Source organism: Pelobates fuscus, chromosome 1 (genome assembly GCF_036172605.1).
Source record: "Pelobates fuscus isolate aPelFus1 chromosome 1, aPelFus1.pri, whole genome shotgun sequence".
In the NCBI taxonomy this organism is placed as follows: Eukaryota; Metazoa; Chordata; class Amphibia; order Anura; family Pelobatidae; genus Pelobates; species Pelobates fuscus.
The window spans coordinates 446,888,525-446,911,912 of record NC_086317.1 but is presented as its reverse complement, the minus strand read 5'-3'; the positions used below and the strand labels follow the sequence as shown (position 1 = coordinate 446,911,912).

At 38.2% G+C, this 23,388-nt stretch overlaps 1 protein-coding gene across 2 annotated transcripts in view; it reads right to left on the bottom strand.

Annotated features, from left to right (window-relative positions):
* Positions 1 to 15,208: 15,208 nt before the first annotated feature.
* The window catches only part of CWF19L2 (CWF19 like cell cycle control factor 2), a 196,169-nt gene continuing 187,989 nt past the window's right edge, over positions 15,209 to 23,388 (bottom strand). For both annotated transcript variants that reach the window (XM_063430222.1, XM_063430231.1), the window contains exons 17-19: positions 22,105 to 22,185; positions 16,820 to 16,921; positions 15,209 to 16,179 (exon numbers count right to left, since the gene is read on the bottom strand). In XM_063430222.1, the coding sequence (XP_063286292.1) occupies positions 16,039 to 16,179; positions 16,820 to 16,921; positions 22,105 to 22,185 (324 nt within the window). In that variant the 3' untranslated portion in view covers positions 15,209 to 16,038. The remainder of the gene's footprint in view (positions 16,180 to 16,819; positions 16,922 to 22,104; positions 22,186 to 23,388) is intronic.

Here is a 23,388-nt window from a genome sequence, read left to right as displayed (position 1 = left end):
AGGAATTGGACACATGGAGGGGGTAGAGGGAGGAATTTGACACATGCAGGGGGTAGAGGGAGGAATTGGACACATGGAGGGGGTAGAGGGAGGAATTGGACACATGGAGGGGGTAGAGGGAGGAATTGGACACATGGAGGGGGTAGAGGGAGGAATTGGACACATGGAGGGGGTAGAGGGAGGAATTGGACACATGGAGGGGGTAGAGGGAGGAATTGGACACATGGAGGGGGTAAAGGGAGGAATTGGACACATGGAGGGGGTAGAGGGAGGAATTGGACACATGGAGGGGGTAGAGGGAGGAATTGGACACATGGAGGGGGTAAAGGGAGGAATTGGACACATGGAGGGGGTAGAGGGAGGCATCCAGATAAAAACATTTTTATATAAAGACTCTTCCCTTTTTCACCATTATGACTTAATCAGCCGATTGCATTTGTCCACCCTCTATCCCTGCGGTTGGTTACAGATACTTCAATTTTTTCCAATATTTTAGACATGGCGCAGTTGTGCCGCGCTGAGCAGGAGTAGAGCCACACTAATCCAGTAAATGTTAGAGTGCATAATGAGGTGTTTGTGTGTGTCCCATGGCACTGCCCCCTGTACAGCATTTATTAGGTGGTTAACTGGCACATGACTCACACATTATTGTTACCTATGGGGTCCAGTGGGCAACCGGCCAAGAGATTGTGCAGGCGGGCGCCGGGCGGCATGCTGATTGCAGGGCAGGCGGCTGGTGGCACGAATAGGGAGCTGTTCTGTCTCTGCTCCCTGGCGCGCCGCTTAATGAGACTGGGGCCAGAATATGACGTCATATTCCGGCCCCGGTTCATTAAGCGGCGCGCTGGGGTGGGGGAGCAGAGACAGAACAGCCAGCACCCCCTGCGGCCGCCAGAAGAGCTTCCTCTGCGGCCGCAGGTCAGCCAGCTGCCTGCCCGGCCCCAGGTGCCGACGGCCCACCGGGAAATTTCCCGGTATCCCGGTGGGCCAGTCCGGCCCTGCCTGCTTCTCCCAGGCAAGTACCATCCCCTCTGCCCGCAATTCTGTCTCCCAGGCAGATGGCCCAGGCTTGCTTCTCCAAGGCAGATATCGACTCCTCTGCCTGTCCTCTTCCGACTACTGCCTTTACAAAGGCATGTGTGGCTCTGAATCTCTTGATTGATATGTCCCCCAGACCATGAAATTGTGCAGCTAGCAACCAGGTCTGAAAACTCAGTTACTGGATTCCATTAACAAACCAGACAAGACACACAGTTCCCAACGAAACTACCACATAATGTTTTATATTGAACTAGGACTACCGTTTGGTGATTTGTTCTTACACATGTGATGAAAACCATTTAAAATATAAATTTGCAGAACATTGGAGAATACGCAAATATAATTAATATATGAAATATATATCATACAAGTAACTTTTTCCAACACAATAAAAAGCAACAATATATAAATGTAACTACCTTTTCAGTAGCACATATTTGCATACCAGCATTATGTAAATTTGATCAGCAGAGACTGCTGCAGCGATATAACTATACCAATGCATCATTTGTACATTGAATGCTACCGTCACAACACCCTGCACCTCTATTGGGGAAAGGGTGACCTAAACATAAGAGTCACCCATGGACCTACATAAAGTGTCAGTCTTATGCTACCAGTGAAGGCTAACCTGGGGTTAGACTCTGAACATGTGGACTCCCTGGTTAATCAGTACCTTCGTTTTGTTAATCTCAAGGCCAAAGCAATGTTCAGGACAAAGTACAGTTGGAAAAGAATCACTAACCCAGCCAACCTTGTTATCTCCCATAGTATGTAGCTGTCGCTGGGGAGAAGTGTAAATTACATCTTCTCCCTTAAGTCTTATCAGCCGCTGGAGAGAATACACGGTGGACTGTGTTGCTAAGACAATGGTTGGGGATCTGTGCCGACTGCCCAGCATCCTGGGATTACACTGGTAGAGGCTGTAGCCTACTCCACCAATGCAGGACAAATATCCTTATCTCTTATTAGTTAGGGTATGGACCAGCACTCTGTCCCAAAGCCAAAGCTTCAGCTGTGGGTACAGTAAGCTCATCCACCAATGCGGTGGTCTCCTCTACACTGACTGCAGGAACAACAGCAGCAAGGTGAAGGATTCCTACCACCATGACACTTCAAATCACTGACGCGGTCATAATTGTTGGAGTAATCCTTTAATTGTGTATCCATGATATAGGGCAGAAATATCGTGTGGGACTGCAGCAATAGCAGAGGGAGTTTGGGTCCTACACATAAGAGTCACAGAGAGCTACAGTACTCTTTGTCTAACTGGAGTAACACAGCAGGAAGCCAAGGTGTTACACATATAAGATATACTTCTCATGTGAACTTGGCTGATATAGAATCAAGTGAATTGTTGCTTATTTCAATCTAATAAAATGTACAGATTTATATATACATTTTTGGATACAGTTTTGGTGAAGAACATAACGGTAACAAGATAAACCCTTATATGCTGGTTTCTGTATGTTACAGCCATGTAGTCAGGACAGATATGAACAGATTTAATAACTATGTAATACTGACAGCGAAACGCAAACAATGTGCCAAATTTAAGTATAAGGGTGCTCTTAAAATATAATGCTGTTTGATATAGTAAAAGTGATTTAATACGTTTATAGTCTCACAGCATTGGCGATGTTGGCAATTCAAAATCCAAAATACAAGGGAAAAATTACAAAACCCCAAAATGGAATAAAAAAAGAGCAAAGCAATAAAGCCACTAAAATAAATATTTATAAAAAATATTTGGCATATTGCACTTTGGCTTCTTCTCTGTCTTTTTCTATATATGTTACCAAGAAGCTATCACAGGAGTTACTGCATGCATATTTGGGGCCCCTAAGGATACAGTATTTGTGACTGTTTTTGCCTGGTACTCCACTTATCATTTTTTAATTTTATTTTTGTGTTTTTATTGCTTTGCTTTTTTTATTCCATTTGGGTTTTTATCGTTTTTCTTGTGTTTGTGTTTTTAATTTTTTATATTTTCCTATCCTAGTTGCTTGTAGGGTGTTTGAGGAAATGTCACAAAATAAAGTGCTCAGCTTGGAATGAGTGAGATAATAAGCTCACACACCTTAGTGTAATCCTCAAAACCACCTCCAAAAAAAAAATCTAATTAATTATACATACTCTGAAGCTATAGAACTAGGGTAAAATACGAATCCTTCAAAAGTCTGAATATAGTTTGTGGCACTTTAACCTCAGGAGTTTACAAATATTGACAGTTTTCTAGTCTCAGCAGTATCGTGCAATTGTACGAGCAGTCATTCCTGAACTCAGTAGCACTCAGCAGATTGGTTGGTATGAACCTCCCAAGTTCAAAGTTAAATCAAGCTGCACTCAACATGAGCAGACCAGAAAAATTTCCATGATTTCTTTGAGTAGACAATTTGTTTCGTTCCGAATGTAAATTCGGACAAATTTCGGCAATTTGAACATTCGGATGCTTCCGAATGTCTGGATTGCCAAATTTCAGAAGTGCCGATTTTTAGAAGTGCGGAACCAAATTGCCTAAGGGCCGAATTTTGGAAGTGCCAAATCGAACCGAATTGCCAAATTTTGGAAGTGCCGTAGTACTTTGGATTTCTGAAAAGTGGCAAAACAAAAATGACGGGAATAATGACAGGAATCTAACCCTACCCCTAACCGTTAACCCTAGATGTGTAAGTGGTTGTGGTGAAGTCCCGAATTTCGGAAGTACCGAACCGAACCAAATTTTTTGCCCATGTACATCCCTAGAACTCAGCAAGCTCCCCGATACATCATTGAAAGCGCTGCAATATGTGTGAACACCTTATGCATGAATAATTTTTTGAGGGAATACCCCATCCATTTTGTTTATTTTTGTGTTTGTTTTTTTTCAATGTTGGTAATTACCTGAATAAGAATACAGTGTTTGGTAAAGTGTGCCAGGACAAAGAGAGAAAGTAAACCACATGAGATAAATCCCGAAAAGGACAGCAGCTAAAACATTAATTATACAGTTTGATAATATTACCAGAGAAACTATAATAATACTAACAAGACAAACAAATGAACTAAAACAAAGTTATTAAAATCACTGTCTAGTAATATCAGATTAGTTAATAATGGATATGGTAAAAAGAGTGCCCTGATATTAAATTTTAATAGTTAATAACCATTGCCTCCTCCGGGTTATAAGCATCACTGATTGAATCAGAGAAGATATTTTCAAACCGATAATGACCTGGGGCTCAGAAAAACATTAAACACATATTTATAGAAACAGACACAATTCAGTCTTCATGGTATTACGACATTCAAAACAAAACAAAAAACTATAAGGAACAACTAGGGTTAAATACTGATTAGATTAATCTTGCCTCATCCTGTAATGAACAACTAAACTTTGTTTGTAAAATTAGAAAATAATTAAAGGGAAACAATAAACATTTAGGTACTACATTTGCTGATGTGCTTCCGGTGGTCATTGTCTGTCCCTGCAGATTTAATTTATAAAAGTGCCAATCTCAAGAAAAATCATCACATTCTACAAATCCCGTTAGTTAAAACCTTAGCTGCAATCGGTGACAGAGTTAGAAGGGTTCCCTGCTTCACTTGAGTGAACATTCACATAGTGAATGGGTTGCATTGGCAGACTGCGAAGACTGTCACTGTTTTTCACTGCGAGAAGCATTGCATTGGACATAGACTGATGATGTCATTGTGGGAAGATAAGACAGCAGTGAGGCTTGATATCGGCACTGGATTCTATTTTCTTATGAAAAGGCAAAGGAGAACCTTAATAAAATCTAATATAATTAATAATGTATAATGGAAAGTTCCTATAAATTGAAAATATAATATTAATAAAATCTCTACTCTTTAAAAAGTGATTTGGGCACACTGGGCCTTTTGTTTTGGTCCTGTAATGTAAAACATTGCCAGTTTGGAGATACGGCGATGTTTACATTGAAGAACTAAACACACCTCTAGCAGCTGTCTTCCTGAATGCCACTAGATGGTGCTTCTGCAACCACAACCAAGTCAGATTTGGACCTTGGTTTAATACGCTTTTAATAACATTTAAAGATTGATGAATTATTGTTTGAAAACTTTCCAAATTATTTATCTACAAAAAAATACTATTGACTTCAATCGTGATTTCTGTAGATAAACAGTTTTTAAAGTGTTTCTAAGAATATTGAATCATTGGGAAAACCTATTAAATTGGGTCTTCAATGTACGATGCCCTCACACATTGAATGCAGATGTTGAGCATTTGATTGGCGGAGTGTGTCACTTGCCACATATGCGTTTCTCATCCACAATGCTTTTCGTGAGAAGCATCAAATTGGACTAGAAGACGAAGAAGAGACTTCCTGCAGGAAGACGACACCGAGGCAGAGAGGGCTGCTGCAAGGACAGAGTCTTGGTGCTGGAATCAAGGTAAGTGTTTTTTGTTTGTTTTGTTTTTTACAGGTAATAGAACACCATAGCGTTAGGAATACATATTATGTTCCTTTTATGCACTGAAGCAATAAAAGGCCTTAATCCGTATAGGGTAAATTTGACAAACGAATGTGCCTGTGTGTTAAGAGAACCTAACAAAACTTTTGCAGATCCTTAGCTAATGTGTGGAGATGATATCTGTATAAAACTTTGAAATAACAATTCCTCATCCATTCTTGTAAAAGCAGAGACAGGACAAAACAGGTATACCACTGAGAGTATCAGTTACAGAATATGTGAAGTTCTAGGGAAGCTAGGAAAAGCAACATATTTTCTTTGCTGACTGACAGCCCAAGTAATATGAAAGCAGCGTGGGAGATTACAGTGGGCAAACATCATCATCTTGCAGCATTGGCTCTGCTTCAAGTCTCCTAAACTTGTTGCTTAATGATATTATAAAGCTGAAAACAGTTCACAAGGTCTAGAACAGAGAGGAAAAAAAAATGTGTCAAGTCTAGTTTTGTTGAAGCTGCAAAAAAGAGAGATAAATGAAAAATAAATACAAAATAAAATTGATGACACTAACTAGGGCGGCTTGCTGACCCAAAGTACTTTTTGGGAAAAAAAACAATAATAGTTATGTAACCAAAGGGCTAAGAAACATAGGATCCATAGCTAAGCAAAATAATAAAATTTCAATGTTGGTTTTCAAACAAGAGCACTTTGGGTCTTTATCCCAATTGGCTGATACGGATTTGCTCATCCTGGTGTGGTGCACCGGATGATGTCACACACAATGCACCCTTTATAATAAGGAACCTTTGATCATTCTCACATTAAAAGTACTTGTGACTCAAGCATTTTAAATGGTTAATCTAACCATCATAACCCCTACATCTTGCTGTAGTGGTTATGATACCAGGAGAACCCTGGCTCTGTTCCCTTTCGGGCGTCGAGGAACTCTTTTATGTGTTTAACTTTTTCTCACTTTTGTTATTTCAACATTTGTTACAAATATTATCTCTGTCATATATATATGGGAGAGAGAGAAGAAGCAGTGTTTAAACTAAAATAAGTAAGTAAGGCCCTGATTTAATTAGAGATGATCGTCTTTTGTCTGCAGTTTATAAGCTTCCTTTCTGGCGAAAAGCCATTTATCAGTTTGGAGAGATTAAAGAGCCCTTACAGGCTTAACAGAAGTTGATGATGATCTGTTTGAATATAGAAACCGATACAGATACTTTTATTTGAAAATATCAGCTAAGGTGACAATAATTCCAATTATTCAACAACTAAAATTTGTTGGTAAATGGGTTTATGTAATATTTGTAGACTGGCAGCACTAGAAGCCAGCAGGCAAATAAACAAGAAAAAAAATAAACTCAGCGCCACAAGGGTTAATCATGTGGCGAATGGGCAGCTCATCATAAAGACACGGAATGCTTCCCATTGCGTGAATGCATGTCTATGAGAAGATAGTGACCGGTCCTATGGGGAAACAAGAATTCATTGAGATTATCTGCAATGATGATCTCAGCCATGGGAGGATCAACAGCTGTTGCAAGAATAGTGCACCAGGAGACTAAAGGTAGGGAAAACAGTTTATTTAATTAAGCACTGTAATGTTAGGAATACAGATTGGTATGCCTATGGCTAGAATGTTCCTTTAATTCAGCCAAAGTACCATGAACATTCTAGTCTTTTTGCTACCCTGACTTACTTTATTCACTGATTGCCCAAAGCATCTCTATTCCACAAACTCTTAACACTACTGACACTGTACACATGTTCACACTGTTTGCATGTTCTACACAGAGCACTTACACTCTGTCCTCATGACACTCACGGCATCTAGAAAAAGAACACATTGTTCACGAACAGCATTCTAGTACAAACCAGAAAATTGGCATTGCTCTGGTTCTGGGGGGACTGTCTCACAGCCCCGACCGCGCCCCCCCCCCCCCCTCAGCAAACTAGGCCCCTGTGGGCCATGTGATCGCTCTAACAGAGTGGTCACATGGCCGCAATAGGTGTACAAGTATCTGCCTGCCCCCTGCAGTCTCCCTGCCGCTGGAAAATAAAAATATGTTCGTAAATAAAAAACAATTATATATTATTATTATGTTATTTATTTAGCGCCATCAAATTCTGCAGCGCTTTACAATGGGTGGACGAACAGACATGTAGTTGTAACCAGACAAGTTGGACACACATGAACAGAGGGGTTGAGGGCCCTGCTCAATGAGCTTACATGCTAGAGGGAGTGGGGTAAAGTGACACAAAAGGTAAGGATAGTATTAGACTAGTATAATATATATATTATATATATATATATATATATATATATATACTGTATATATGTCATACTAAGTGTCTTTTTATATTAATATATACATAAAATACACACACATATATAATAACTACATATATTGTATATATATTAGAAATTGTAATATATATATATATATATACATGTAATTTTATTCTAACTGTATTTTGATAATATATATTTATATCAAAATACACTTAGAATGAAATTATGTATATATCTATGTAAAAAATATGAAATATATATATCCATATATATAATTACATAAATAATTTCATAAATATACACGTAAACTTCAAATATATAAATATGTATATAATTTTAAATTCTACGTGCATATTTATGTAATATTTGTACATAATTAAAATATTTATTATTTTATTGATTGCAATTTGCGGGACCTGCCTGACAACCCAGGCCGAAAGTCAAGATTTGAATTTGCTAGCACTGTATTTAACCCTGTAACTTTCCATGACACCCTAAAACCTGTACATGGGGGGTACTGTTTTACTCTGGAGACTTCGCTGAACACAAATATTAGTTTTACAAAACAGTAAAACATATCACAGCGATGATATTGTCAGTGAAAGTTAAGTTTTTCGCATTTTCACACACAAACAACACTTTCACTGACAATATCATTGTTGTGATACGTTTTGCTGTTTTGAAACACTAATATTTGTGTTCAGCGAAGTCTCTGGAGTATAACAGTACCGCCCATGTACAGGTTTTATAGTATTTTTTTTTTTTTTATTATTTATTTTTGTTGTGCAGTTAATTACATGTTATCAGCATTCGCCACAACAGCGTGTTTGAAGATGTACTTAGATTTGATAGTGGCATAAGACAGTGCAAGTTTTTATATAGTTATAGTTATGTTGCAGTAAGGAAAGAAAAACATGTTACAATGCTAAGGCTTGCCTATCGGATATATGTTAACCTCACTACACAGTCTAACCGTTAATGTAAACAGTTGTGTTGATGGGTAACTGGACATTGAGCCGTGCTGTACCGATGAATTGCTGGGCATGGGGCCTTTGGGGAGCGCTTTGCGGTATACCCAATGTTGCACATCGAGTCCGAAATGGCATGGGGACATAGTCCGCAATTGGCCTGTGTTAGATGTCTGAGTCCGGGTATTTCGCTGTAGCGAGAGTTCGTAACAGTCCAGGCCAGAAATACCTGTGAGGCAGCATGGTGGGCAGTTCAGCCTATGCCCTGCGTTGGTAGGTCCTGTGCATTGTGACAGCTAGTTTTGTAGCCCTTGGGGATGGTGACGCTGCTTTGTGGGTCGGCTCCTGTCACGCTCCGTGGGGTGAGCAGCCGCTCAGCCACCAGTTTTGCAGTGTTGGCTGTAAAGCGTTGGATCATGCTGTACTGAATGTCGCAGTTTTGGTCGGGTGAGGTGCTTGTGTGCTTTGCTTGTTTGGTGGTTCCGCTTTCGTTTGTCAGCGAGTGGAAGCGTGCGCCCGGAAAACATGATGCCCGTTCCCGTCTTGAGGATCTTAGGTACCTGCCCCCTTGGATGCTTGAGGTACGTGCCTGTAGTAGCGGCGTCGTGCTGTGGGTCTGATCCATGAGGCCACCATCCGTTCAGCTTGGAAGTATGTTGCCCCTCTGCTAAGTAATGCATTCCTGAGGTTTGCACAAAGCTGAACAAAAACCCCAAAGGTGTCGTGGGTGGTTGGGTGCGGGCGCTCTGCTTATTAGGACCACGCTGGCGGCCATATTGGCTTTGCGCTGGTGTCCTGGAGCCCCTGTATGCCTTGCAGCTGGCAAATCTGCTCTTTGGTCGGATCTATGTGTTCAGTGGGGACCGGGTTGTCCCCCACCGGTCCAGAAAGCTGAGGTGAAGTCGCTTGAGGGCCCTTGCGGCGAGGAGAGCGGCAACCTCCCCCCGGCTCCAGTCCCAGTAGGCCACATGTGGTTTTCAACGCTCCTGGCTCCGACGGGCCCCCGGGTGGTGTCTTTTGTTTCTGGGGGGCACCCCCGACGTGGGTGGTGCATCCCCGAAGGACCTTGGGCTATATATCTGTCGTTTTTGTCCCGGGTTCTACTCGCCAGGCAGGAGCTCGTGCAAGACATGTCTGCACGGCTTGGTGGTCAGGCTCCGCCCCCGTTTTATAGTATTTTTTAAGGTTACAGGGTCAAAGATAAGGCTTCCTTTTCAGTTTTTTCACATTGAAATTTGCCAGATTGGTTATGTTGCCTTTGAGAGCTTATGGTAGCCCAGGAATGAGAATTACCCCCATGATGGCATACCATTTGCAAAAGAAGACAACCCAGGGTATTGCAAATTGTGTATGTTCAATCTTTTTTAGTAACCACTAAACAAAGTTAACACACAAAGAAATATAAATACTAGCTTTGGCCAGTGTTTGTGACTAAATGGCTACTAAAAAGGACTGGACATACCCCATATTGAATACCCTGGGTTGTCTACTTTAAAAAAAAAAACATGTACATGTGAGGTGTGATTTAGAGATTTATGACAGATAACAGTGTTACAATGTCACTATTGATACATTTTAAAAATATTTATTTTGAAAAAGCAATGTCCTACTTGTACTTATACCCCTATAACTTACGGAAAAAAAAACAAAAAAAAAAACAGGTAAACACTGGGCGTTTTTAAACTCAGGACAAAATTTTAAATCTATTAAGCAGTTTTTTCATTAGCTTTTGTAGATGAGTAAAAGATTTTTCAAGTAAAAGTCAAGAAACATGTTTTTTATTTTCCAGTTTTTAACTTTATTTTTTTTAAGTAAGTTATATGACATGATACAAATAATGGTATGTAAAGAAAGCCCTTCTTGTCCTGAAAAAAAATATATAATTTGTATGGGAACAGTAAATGAGAGAGAAAATAATAACAGCTAAACACAAACACCACAAAGGTGTTAAAATAGCCCTGGTCTTTAACGTACAACATGGCCAAAAAAGTCTGGTCTTTAAGAGGTTAAAAGAGCTTGCAATACCTGCCGTTTCTTGTCTGCTGTCTTTGCAACCCCTCCTTTTTCTAACCTCGACTAGTCTTTCTGTGACTGTCCAATCATAGACTTCCCAATGCAGCTAATTGAGAAGTCTTTGCAAGGCAGGTGCTGTGAGCAACTGCTGCCTCTTGAGTTTAGTTCCACTGAGCTAAACAAACCAGGAAGTAACAAGACCTGTTGTCTGCTTGAAAAGTCAGGGGTCGTAATCAGTATAATTTATAAAAGTGTAAATTTCTATTGAAATCTGCACTAATTCCAAAATGAAAAAAATAGGACACATTCTTCACACAAGGTTTTTTTTTTTTTTTTTTTTTTAGCAAACTAAAGTGTTTAAAGGGGTTTGGAGTGTCCCTTTAATGGCCATTTGTTAACAAAGCAATAACAATAAAAGTATTGACAAAAAGTATAAGAATGATAGGAGTGTGATTGCCCCAACATCATTAATGGTTTATGACCTACCATTAAAGGATCACTAAAGGCACTTATTCTCAATGACCGCCTCTAGAGGTGCTTCCGCAGCATTGCCCGATTAAAACTTGTGATGCAGCTGCTCATAGGAAAGTATTAGCTGCAGGTGCGGCACTCACCACGCATCAGGTCCCCAATGAACCTTTATGAGGGGCGTTGGATTGGACCAGCGATGGAGGAAGTCATGCCTCCTCAATTACGTGAGAGAGGTGAGCAGTGCAGAGGAGGTCTCTTCTCTGGAAAATAATATTAAGAAAGCTCCCCCCTTCCCTTTTTAAAAAAAAATATATATTTTAGTGCACACATTAATCAGAGATATAGCTTGGGACATGGGAATAATAGTGTTAGGAATACAGGTTTGTATTCCAAACGCTACAATGTTCCTTTAACCCCTTAAGGACCAAACTTCTGGAATAAAAGGGAATAATGACATGTCACACATGTCATGTGTCCTTAAGGGGTTAATATGACATTAATTTGTGCGTACCCCAAAATTTGTGCGTACCTACATTTTAAAAATGTAATGAGCGAAGCTCTAATATTTTTGCACAAAATAAAATTGTCCTCTTGTACATTTGCAGCACAGCTAAATAAAAAAAAATTGCGATCCCTTCTGTACATTTGGCCAAGCTAAAAGCTAATCATACAGTGAATCCTAATTGCAGATTCCTTTTGTTTAAATATGCAATATTCCATTATTTTTTTTAAATCCTATTATTTTTGTATCTTGTGCTAGGGAAGATTAAAATTCTTTATATTCTCGGTGAGCACTGAAATGGAAAATAGACTTGAGCCATCTTAAAATAAATCTTTACTTCCAGGAAAAAATTGAATGCTGTATGCAGCCCGTAAATACTTTTAATACTTCTTTTGCAGGGGAATGGGAAACTGAAAATCCACTACTGTGGTTTATGTATTCTATGAAAAAGCCAATTACTGTAAAACAGATCAATAAATTATACTGCACATCGAGAATATTTTGTAGCAGAGAAAAATGGTTGGTACATCTGCACCATAGCATTATCAAAAAATAATAGAATGTATAGATTGTATAGGTGAACCGACTATTTATTTTGACGCATTAAAAGGCACCAACCCGTTTTATAGTCTTTGACCTAAATAACTAGTTGCATTTATGTATAAGCACCATTTCAAGTTTAATGGAGTAATTTTAGTTCATATCTTATGCTTCTGCCGTCTCACTGTCCAATTCTTTGCTGTATGGAGTTTAATTATTCTATTTTTGCAACCCTCCCCACAGCCCAAATGTCTCCTGGCATTAAGTCATGCAACCTCCTTACATACCGTATTTATTCGAGTATAACGCGCACACGTGTATAACGCGCACCCCTAATTTTCGATTAAAAATCGGTATAAAATGTTGTACCGATTTTTTATCTAAAATTAGGGGTGCTCGTTATACTCGAATAAATATTAGCCCAGCAGAAGAGGGAAGGAGTGGGTGCTCCGATAATACCTCCCAGGACCGCCGGGCAGCAAGCGTTTACTCACCTCCCTGCAGCTCCTCCAGCTCCCCAGTGTAAATCTCGCGAGACCCGCGGCCGTCAGAGCTGGCCGCGGGTCTCGCGAGATTTACACTGGAGAGCTGGAGGAGCTGCAGGGAGGTGAGTAAACGCTTGCTGCCCGCCCCCCCAGGACCGCTGGGCTTGTAATGAGCCCGGCGGTTCTGGGAGGTATTATCGGAGCACCCACTCCCTCCCTCTTCTGCTGGGCTAATATTTATTCGAGTATAACGCGCAATTAAAAATCGGTACAAAATTTTGCGCGTTATACTCTAATAAATACGGTACTTCATAAAAAGATACATATCGATTTCATTCCTAACTTTAATTTAGCCCTGCAGGTCCTTCTCATCCCCTTACTGGAAAAAAACCCCAAATTTTTTCCACCTTTTAACAGCTCCTACTCCTATACACCGAAGTCCAGTAAAGTCACCCAAACCACTTCATTTCAATGACATTTTACCCGCACAATGTAAAACACCGCTTATTTGTAGAAATTGCAATGTTTGTATTGCATGGTTAAATACATCTCTAGCAGCTGTCATCCGGACAGGCATTAGAGGCGCTTCCTCCTCCTGCGGGACAGAGTCAAACTCTGTCCTGGAATCAAATGCTGCATATGTATCTCCAATCCATTGCTTTGCTATAAGCATTGGATTGGAGGAGATCATGGAAGAGGTCAGCAGGAATCCTGATGTCTTCAAAGGCTTGCTGGACGGCTGCAATGGAGAAGTCCTGGTGCTGGAAATGATGTAAGTAATTTTTATTTTACGTAATTTTTTTCACTAGCAAAGTGGGGTTTATACAGGGTAACCTAGAGTCCTGAAAATAAACAACTACAGGCTCCCTTTAGCCGTGTCTTGCTACTTTTGAAATTATACCTAAAAAGCTATCACTAAAAGCTTGCTTATTACAGCAAGGGCAATTATCCCCTTACACTGGAAGGACCCAAAAACTCCCTCGTTCTGCAAGTCCATTGACAGAGTTGAACAAACACAACAAATCGAGGAACATATATACACAATGAAATTCAGATATATGATCATTGATCAGACTAGTAGCTCTGAAATGTAGTTTGGGTACCCCCGGGAGTCTTCTATTGGCAATGACATACATCTCACCCAGTCCCGTTCAATGACCACACTGCTCCCACAGCCTTTGTCAAGTGGGCACATCCATATAACAAAACTCGCCAAACCAGACAAATACAATCAGCGATGAACTCCACTCCCCCCAATGTTCTCTCTTCTGGTAGTCATTAGTGTTTGTACGCCCTGTAGTTATTATGATATACAGTTTCTCAATGTTGATATGTACCATTGTTACACGATCAATAAAGATAGGGTTTAAAAAAAAAACAAGAGCCAACACATTTTGTTACTGCAACTGGCACGATGTGACATTCTTCACAGTAGGTTTTCGGTGGATTCATAAGTGTCCTGAAAGGAACTAGGGTTCACAAGCAAAACATGCCACACTGTACAAAAGTATTCACATGTTTATTTTTTTTTTTTTTTACAAATTACAGAAGTAGAGGTGGGTAGCCAAGACTCTGGTCTCAATATTGAGAACCTCCACAGAGGTGTTTAAGATTGACCATGGTCTTCTCTTCTTCAACCAGAATCCTTTATTAAAGTTTGCTGATATTGAATTGATTCCACAGCATTTATCTCATCATACAGGATATGACATCATTGCTGTACTATGACCACTGTATGGCTATAGGGGCACCGTCTGTTTCCGTAAACATCACAGTTTAGGCTACAGTGCAAACAACTGAACAACATAAAGGGGGTAGGTGGAAAACAGTAACTATTTTGTTAACACCTGTATGTTTGTTCTAATGTTACAAACACCAAGTACAATGCTGGAATGTATCAACCTTCCAAGTAACACACACATTTACACTATGGCTACTTTGAGAACCTGTCCCTTGTTTCCTGTGCACCTGGGATCTCGTATGGCACATTTTATTTCATTAATCTTTAGTATTTTACATCCAAGAGTATACTTGATATGTATACATGAAATTATGTCTCTGCTATACCCCTGTTATTAAAGGGACACTAAAGTCACCTTAACAACTACAGCGCAATGTAGTTGTTCTGGTGAGTATAAAAGCTCCCTTCAGGCACTTTCATGTAAACACTGCCTTCTCAGAGACAATTCAGTGTTTACATTGCCCCTAAGGACACCTCCAAGTGGCCACTCCTCAGACTCCCCACACTCTGCAAGGAGATGCTGAATTTTTCCTCAAAGAGATGCATTGATTCAATGCAGCTATATGAGGAGGTCCTGATTGGCCAAAACTGCATTTGGCCCCATCCCCGTGACGATTTTAGGCACAGGGAAAGAGTTGAATTGGCAAAAAATCTGCCATTTTGATGATGCTACAAAGGGGGTGGACCCGAGCAGCGCTGGAAATAACGTGAGTTTTAAACTTTTATAGTGGGGCTATAGGGGGGGCAAGCCACCTATATGGTGGGTTTAGCACTATAGGGTCAGGAATACATGTGTGTGTTCCTGACCCTATAGTGATCCTTTAAGGTGAGTATTTTAGATATGTGTTGTTTGACATATATACCTGTGTTCACAATAAATAAGATCAGCTACGGAGTTCTTTTAATGAATCTGGGTTATTTACTTAGTTTGTATGTGTTTTATTGTTTAATTGGAAGGGCTTTATTGTAATAAGCCTATTTAATCTTTTGTTTAATATCCACATCATTTGAAGAACATAGAGTACCTTTAATTGGTTCTCTTTTCACCGGTTGCATCTGTTATAAATTGCAATTCAGCATCCCATTTACAGTGTATGTTTGAAATCATTCTTAATATACATAATCACTCTTTGATTTCCAAGTTGAATGCATATTGCACAAAATACTAAAAAGCAACACTGGATCCTTAAACAGTACAAATTCACAAACATTTCTACTGTATAAAATTATCTAAAACTGCAGCCAAATTAGAAAGCAATAAAAGTTAATACAAAAAGAACACAGAAATATATATTGCATAATATATTCCCTCAAAAATAATAAAGGAAGAACTGTCTAGTGTGGTAACGGAAAAGCATTGTCCCATGATTTTCTTGCACCAAATTTTCCATGATGCTAAACCAGTCAGCTGGGCTGCCAAAGATCTCCATCATTCGTCTAGAGCATTGTTCTTTACATATGGGCTTCACCAATATTCTTTCATTAGCTTCAGTACCAGTCTTTGGTGACATTACCATGAATGGCACATGCTCGGTATAATACTATCAATCTTTAGTTTTATTAAAATCAAAGGGTTTCCACCACTGAGCAAACTGTAAAACTTTCTTCCTCTGATCATCAAAATTTTCCCGGACACCTTTTCTCCAAATTCTGGGTTCCAGATCCAGCATTCCTCCTATAATTTCCTATCAAGGAAAGACAACAAAGAAAGCAAGACATTGTCAAAAAATACTCTAACAATACTGATACAAACGCATGTTACAAAAAAAAAAATCAAAAAAAAAAATAACACTTAACTGTATTAAGTATTTTAGCCGAACACTGGAAACACGTATTGAAATATACAATGTTGGAATGGCCTATTCACGCATCTCAGAAATCAAGATGCATTAGGTAGTAAAAATGTGGGTAGGGAAGCTTTACTTTGGACAATTTAATCTACAATTCTTATAATGTAAAGCTTTAATGGGTCCTACGATATTAAAAAGGCCTGCCTGGTGCCTAAAAACTATACATATTTTTGATTGCTGGTGGAAACAACTTTGTTGCTGCTCTGCAGATGGCTTGTTCCTGTGTCCACATTCGTACAGTGCCAAAAACAAATTCAATTTCCTGAAAGAAGACTGTAACTAGGCAAAAGACACTAAAATGGTAATTCACTAAAGTGAGAAGAAGTAGTGAATTGCAAATTTAAGGTACACATAGCAGAACTTGAACAATTCTGTAAGTCAAATATGCTTTCAGGTTGTCTAATCTAGCTTTAAATTTGAAATTCACTTGCAATTCTCACTTTAGAAATTCACTGGTAAAACAACATGCTCATACCTTGCCAAAGTAATGTGGGAATTTCTGTTCATTCTCAATAACGTGAGCAAATCCACCTTGAAGACCAAAGTCCACTGAAAAATACGGCAAACCTTTCGGCACCTAGAGACAGAAAAGCAATGTCTTTAAAAATCAGATGGGAAAAAAATGTTGATTTCAGGAAAAAAATGCATTAATCTTTCTTTCTATCCATACATAATAGTCAGTTGAAACTATAGCCAAAGACAAATAAATGGGATTAAATTAAACTTCAACTAAAGTAAATTAGTAGGGACTACTTTGTCTTGTGTATTTTTCTAATGCCTGACTTTCTCTGACCTAAGGAGGAGCTTAAGTCAACTCCCTTTCCTGTGTCAAGGAGAATGGTGAGTACTTTCTTTGACACAGGAAATAGAGTGGACTTAAGCTCCTCCTTGGGTCCAAGAAAGTCAAGCGTAGGAAAAATGCAAAAGACACAGTACATTGCAAAGGAAAAATAAAAAAGTATACAGATATAGAATACAACTCATTAAACAAAACTCCAATATACCTTGTCTTGACAAATGGCTACATGTATTCAGAAACAAATGGAAAACTTGATATATTCATAGGATTATACATATCCAATATACTCTAATTTGGTATATGGTACTTATAAGAACCCAAACTAGGCTCTAGTGGACAGGAAGGAGAGCAATATTTTGAGCCATACCGGATTACCTAACCTGATGATATTCAATGTTTATATTGTACATAAACATACATTTTAAAAAAATGCATTAATTTTAGTAAACACAGTGGGCTGATTGCACAGAAAATGCATCGAGATAAGGGATAACAGAGAGATAAACATTAATCTACCCTAGTGGAATAGTGAGATGTAAAGTGAAGCGCTGTATATTTAAACAATGTGAGGTATATAAATTTAGATAATACCTTAGTTATACAAATCCATGTGTGACATATAGTACCTTGAAATAAAACACAGATAAAAACAAAATAGTGTATCCTGTGATATACAGAAATAGGTATAAAACGAAATAATTTCCCACTCACACTTTTAAGAGCTAATAGATATAGCTCAATAAAATCGCTTGTAGGATCCGTAAAGGCGATCCTAATCCCTTCTTTTTTGGTGGGAGTTCTTCCTCTTCCTTGGTTTCTAAAAATCAGGAGAGGTATATGGTGCAGTACCTTAGATAGTATGTCTTAAAAGGGTAAAGTAAAAGGGTACTTACAAACCCAGAGCCATCCAAATCGGCTCTGATCAAGGGCGTATGTGGTTAAGGACCACAATCCTTCTTTGTGCAAATAAAAGCAGCAGGAACAATGCCAGTGGTGTTTAAAAATATATATAAATACTTTATTACATAAAACTATATAACATTATAAAAACACTTGACTAGGCATTAAAAAAGTCCAATTCCGGTGGTTTCCAAATTCCCAGGACGCGTTTCGCTATATCAGCTTCATCAACTGGATGTGCAAAAATGGAAAAGTCTTCATTTTCCTCCTTGGACCTGTTCCTGCTTATATACTCTTCTTAAATCCGTAATATCAGTCCTGCTTGTAAATTCGCGGGTGATTACCATGGAAACGGTGACGCCCTGCGTTTCAAGTCTCACTTTCAGTCCATTTCCTTGGTTTCGCCGTCATTTCCGGTCACATGGGGATATGCCGATATGTCATGCGTTCCAATTTGCGGTTCATTAGGACCGCATTTCCGGTAAAACATAATGTATAAGTGAGATCGTAAAAAGAACAGCCTTTCTAACAATTATTCATAACTATGTACAATCATTTTGTTTTAACTTAAATCCCAAGCCATTACATTATTTCACCATATGGCTATCGATAAAAAGTATAGTGGCATATTATATATGCAATTTTGTATTAAAAGGATAATAAAGATGTATAATATCTTGTGGAAGAGCAAATCATTTCATTATTTCGGCTTATAACTTAGTATAGATATAATATATAGGATGATTTCCTATACATACAGTAAATGTTAAAGGGATAGTATAAAATATATTTTTATAGAGAGTGACTCCTAAAGTGCATAAGTCTTAATCCATTTAAAAAGGTTAAATATAAAGTTTTTTATAAAAGTAAAAATTATGTCATTTAAAAAATTAAAAAGAATTGAAAAATAGATGAAAATCTAACTTTAAAATTCTATTTTAAAAAATGGCACATCTCAAAATCTGTATTAAGACCATAGGGAATAAGTGTATTTAATTTAAAAATCCATTCCATTTCATTTTTGCTTAATTTGGTATCGAAATCTCTGCTCACTACAAAACATACCACAATTGTGAAATGAAAGATACGAAATTCTTGGGAATAAAAAAACTAGAAAAAGATTGGAGAGGAGGAGATTTCGATACCAAATTAAGCAAAAATGAAATGGAATGGATTTTTAAATTAAATACACTTATTCCCTATGGTCTTAATACAGATTTTGAGATGTGCCATTTTTTAAAATAGAATTTTAAAGTTAGATTTTCATCTATTTTTCAATTCTTTTTAATTTTTTAAATGACATAATTTTTACTTTTATAAAAAACTTTATATTTAACCTTTTTAAATGGATTAAGACTTATGCACTTTAGGAGTCACTCTCTATAAAAATATATTTTATACTATCCCTTTAACATTTACTGTATGTATAGGAAATCATCCTATATATTATATCTATACTAAGTTATAAGCCGAAATAATGAAATGATTTGCTCTTCCACAAGATATTATACATCTTTATTATCCTTTTAATACAAAATTGCATATATAATATGCCACTATACTTTTTATCGATAGCCATATGGTGAAATAATGTAATGGCTTGGGATTTAAGTTAAAACAAAATGATTGTACATAGTTATGAATAATTGTTAGAAAGGCTGTTCTTTTTACGATCTCACTTATACATTATGTTTTACCGGAAATGCGGTCCTAATGAACCGCAAATTGGAACGCATGACATATCGGCATATCCCCATGTGACCGGAAATGACGGCGAAACCAAGGAAATGGACTGAAAGTGAGACTTGAAACGCAGGGCGTCACTGTTTCCATGGTAATCACCCGCGAATTTACAAGCAGGACTGATATTACGGATTTAAGAAGAGTATATAAGCAGGAACAGGTCCAAGGAGGAAAATGAAGACTTTTCCATTTTTGCACATCCAGTTGATGAAGCTGATATAGCGAAACGCGTCCTGGGAATTTGGAAACCACCGGAATTGGACTTTTTTAATGCCTAGTCAAGTGTTTTTATAATGTTATATAGTTTTATGTAATAAAGTATTTATATATATTTTTAAACACCACTGGCATTGTTCCTGCTGCTTTTATTTGCACAAAGAAGGATTGTGGTCCTTAACCACATACGCCCTTGATCAGAGCCGATTTGGATGGCTCTGGGTTTGTAAGTACCCTTTTACTTTACCCTTTTAAGACATACTATCTAAGGTACTGCACCATATACCTCTCCTGATTTTTAGAAACCAAGGAAGAGGAAGATCTCCCACCAAAAAAGAAGGGATTAGGATCGCCTTTACGGATCCTACAAGCGATTTTATTGAGCTATATCCATTAGCTCTTAAAAGTGTGAGTGGGAAATTATTTCGTTTTATACCTATTTCTGTATATCACAGGATACACTATTTTGTTTTTATCTGTGTTTTATTTCAAGGTACTATATGTCACACATGGATTTGTATAACTAAGGTATTATCTAAATTTATATACCTCACATTGTTTAAATATACAGCGCTTCACTTTACATCTCACTATTCCACTACTGTTTAAAGATAAGAATTTTATGTTGAAGCAGCTTATTCACTTATATCACAATCACTAAATTAGCGCTAGTACACCCCCCTTTTTTTTGCTAGAATTAATCTACCCTAACTGACCAAATCTGATTTAAGCTTGTCAGACAAGTCGGAGATTAAATTAATCTGAGCTACAGACAACTGCGGCAATCAAGAAATAAAGTACCGCAAGTAATCCTGAAGATAAATATTCTTATTTTGGGAAATGGAAAATGTATCTATTTAAAATGACAGAGCACAACGAGGAGGCTTTGTGTGCCAGTGAAAATAATTCAAGATAAAATCATTTTAATAGTTTACTCAATATAGAAGCGAGCATTGCCCCAGGTTATCTCTTTTATTCTGCACACTGTGAAGGACAAATCATGCTTTAAAAAAACAAGTTAATTAAAATAAACAGGAAATGTAAATTTTACGTGAGAACCGTCGAACTACAAATAAACGAGTTAAAGAAAACTCCAAAAGGACTTCAAGTATAATAATTACAACAAACACAAATCATTCACAGCCCCGATCATTAGATACGAATGCCCACATAGGAGATTATTTTTTAATCACGCACACAAAAATATCGAATACTTAATCACATTTATAACATTCGATAAACAACATATTTCGATTAATAAAAAAAACTACAATTATATCAAATCGTCTACTACTGAAAAATGCAAAGATATGACATTTTATGCTAATGAAAATTAGCTTTCCCATAATCCTCTGTTAGAATGCAATTATGTTGGTGTGTTTCAAGTTTGTGAATTTTGAATTAATCGTTAGAATAAGGATTCAATGCTAACAGTAGCACAAAACGAATACATGAGTAATAGCTAGTGTGACATCTCTGGAGCATCTTCTATTGGTCAACCTGAAATGCATTTTTTTGCATAATTTCCATATACACATTTGGAAATAGCAATCACTTAACATTCATCAAATATGTTGGAAAGTTCTGTGTGCACTATCATGTGCACTATCACAGTGTGCAGCACTGACATCCAGTGTCTCCTCTCTTTACATGGAGACACTGAACTTTCCTCATAGAGATGCACTGATTCGATACATCTCCATAAGGAGATACTTATTGGCCAGGACTGTGTTTGGCTTGTGCTGGCTCTGCCCCTGATCTGCCTCCTTGACAGTCTTAGCCAATCCAATGCTTTCCTAAAATTGGCTTTGAAGAACACTTATGATGATGTCAGTCATGCAGGCAGATCAGAGTAAGATGATACTATATTCAGAGAGGGTAAGGGAGGCTAGATGGTGTTTTAACACTATAGGGACCGGAATACATGTTTGTGTTCCTGACCCTATAGTGTTCCATTAATCTTGTCCTGTATTTAATGCATTATCTACACAATACATTAAAATGGGTGGGGAGTTGATTAATTCCTTCCTTTAGTGTGTCCCTTTATTACTTATCTACAATATATGGTGATCACATGAAACTTACATTTAAATTTTACTCACCGCTCTTCGAATATCTTTTAAAGAAAGATCTACGAGCTTCTTATTCATGGCCCATTCCTCGTCACACTCCAAGATAGCTTTCTGTAAAAGGCAAATAAAATGTGTTAGTCATTATATCCTCATAAATAAATGAGGGACAATCTGTTGTTCAAATGCTAAAATCAATGCTGGACATTTCATGGCACACTACCCTGTACAAAGACATACTGGTTAAAGGGCTTTTGTGTACAAAAGCATAGGCTGTGGTTGGTCCACTAATTTATTCTTATACAATATGTCAGTTTGAAGGTAGTTGAAATTCACTTTGAAAAATCGCTGTAAGAACAAATATCCTGCCAAGGATACGGTCCCTATTTCAGCCGATTCACATTCAGTTGCCCAGAACTTTTCTTTCCTTGTTGTATTTGGCTTTTCTGGAAAATGCATGGGGAGATGGTAGGCCCAGACACAAGTTTGCAAACTCATTGTACCCAAATCACTTGGTTCTCTTGGTCTCCCATCCTTTCCATTTGCATTTTAGAATGACAAAGTAAATTCCTTCAAACTTTGGCCATCATTGGAAAATAATACGGCTGATCCCCCGAAGCAGTCAGACATCGGACTACTTCATAGATGTCCCGAAAAAATGCCATCTATGGCAATTTGGTTTACGGTTTGCAGGCAGTTCTCAATCACCAATAATCCTGCATGCCGGGCTGGCATGGATTGAAATGCCTTTGATTTTTTTTTTTTTTCAATTTGTATTTTATTGAAAGATTTTTCACAAAGTATGGGGTACAGAAAAGAGAGGGGGAAAAACGGGGGGAGCATTCGCAGATGTAAAGGGTTTTCATACATTGTACATGTTGCTTAGAACTTCATATAATATAGCATTAGTCACAGTATAGCTTGTTACATTATAATGTACTTTGTGGTTTAGGTATACTCCATCTTCGACCTCATCGCCCTTGGTTTGCATTTAGTTCCAACTTTCCAGTTGGCTGTTTTTATTGTTATTGGGTACAGAGGGAAATAAGGGGAGGGGGTCCTAGGAGATTCATGTCAGTATACATTGTTTATTGTTACTTAACGCTTTGGTCTGCAACGCAGCGTCTTACATAAAGCAATGAGTGCTGCTCTACGGTGGGTTAGTGGGGTGGGGTTAGGGTGCAGAAGAATAAAAAGAAAAAGAAAAAGAAAGAGAGCATAAGGGGAGGATCTAGGATCCTTGACGGGTGGGTAAGCTTGTTTGCTTCCTTTCGTAGAGCTCCTAGTTGCTGAGGGTTGGTCACGTGCTCCACGTGT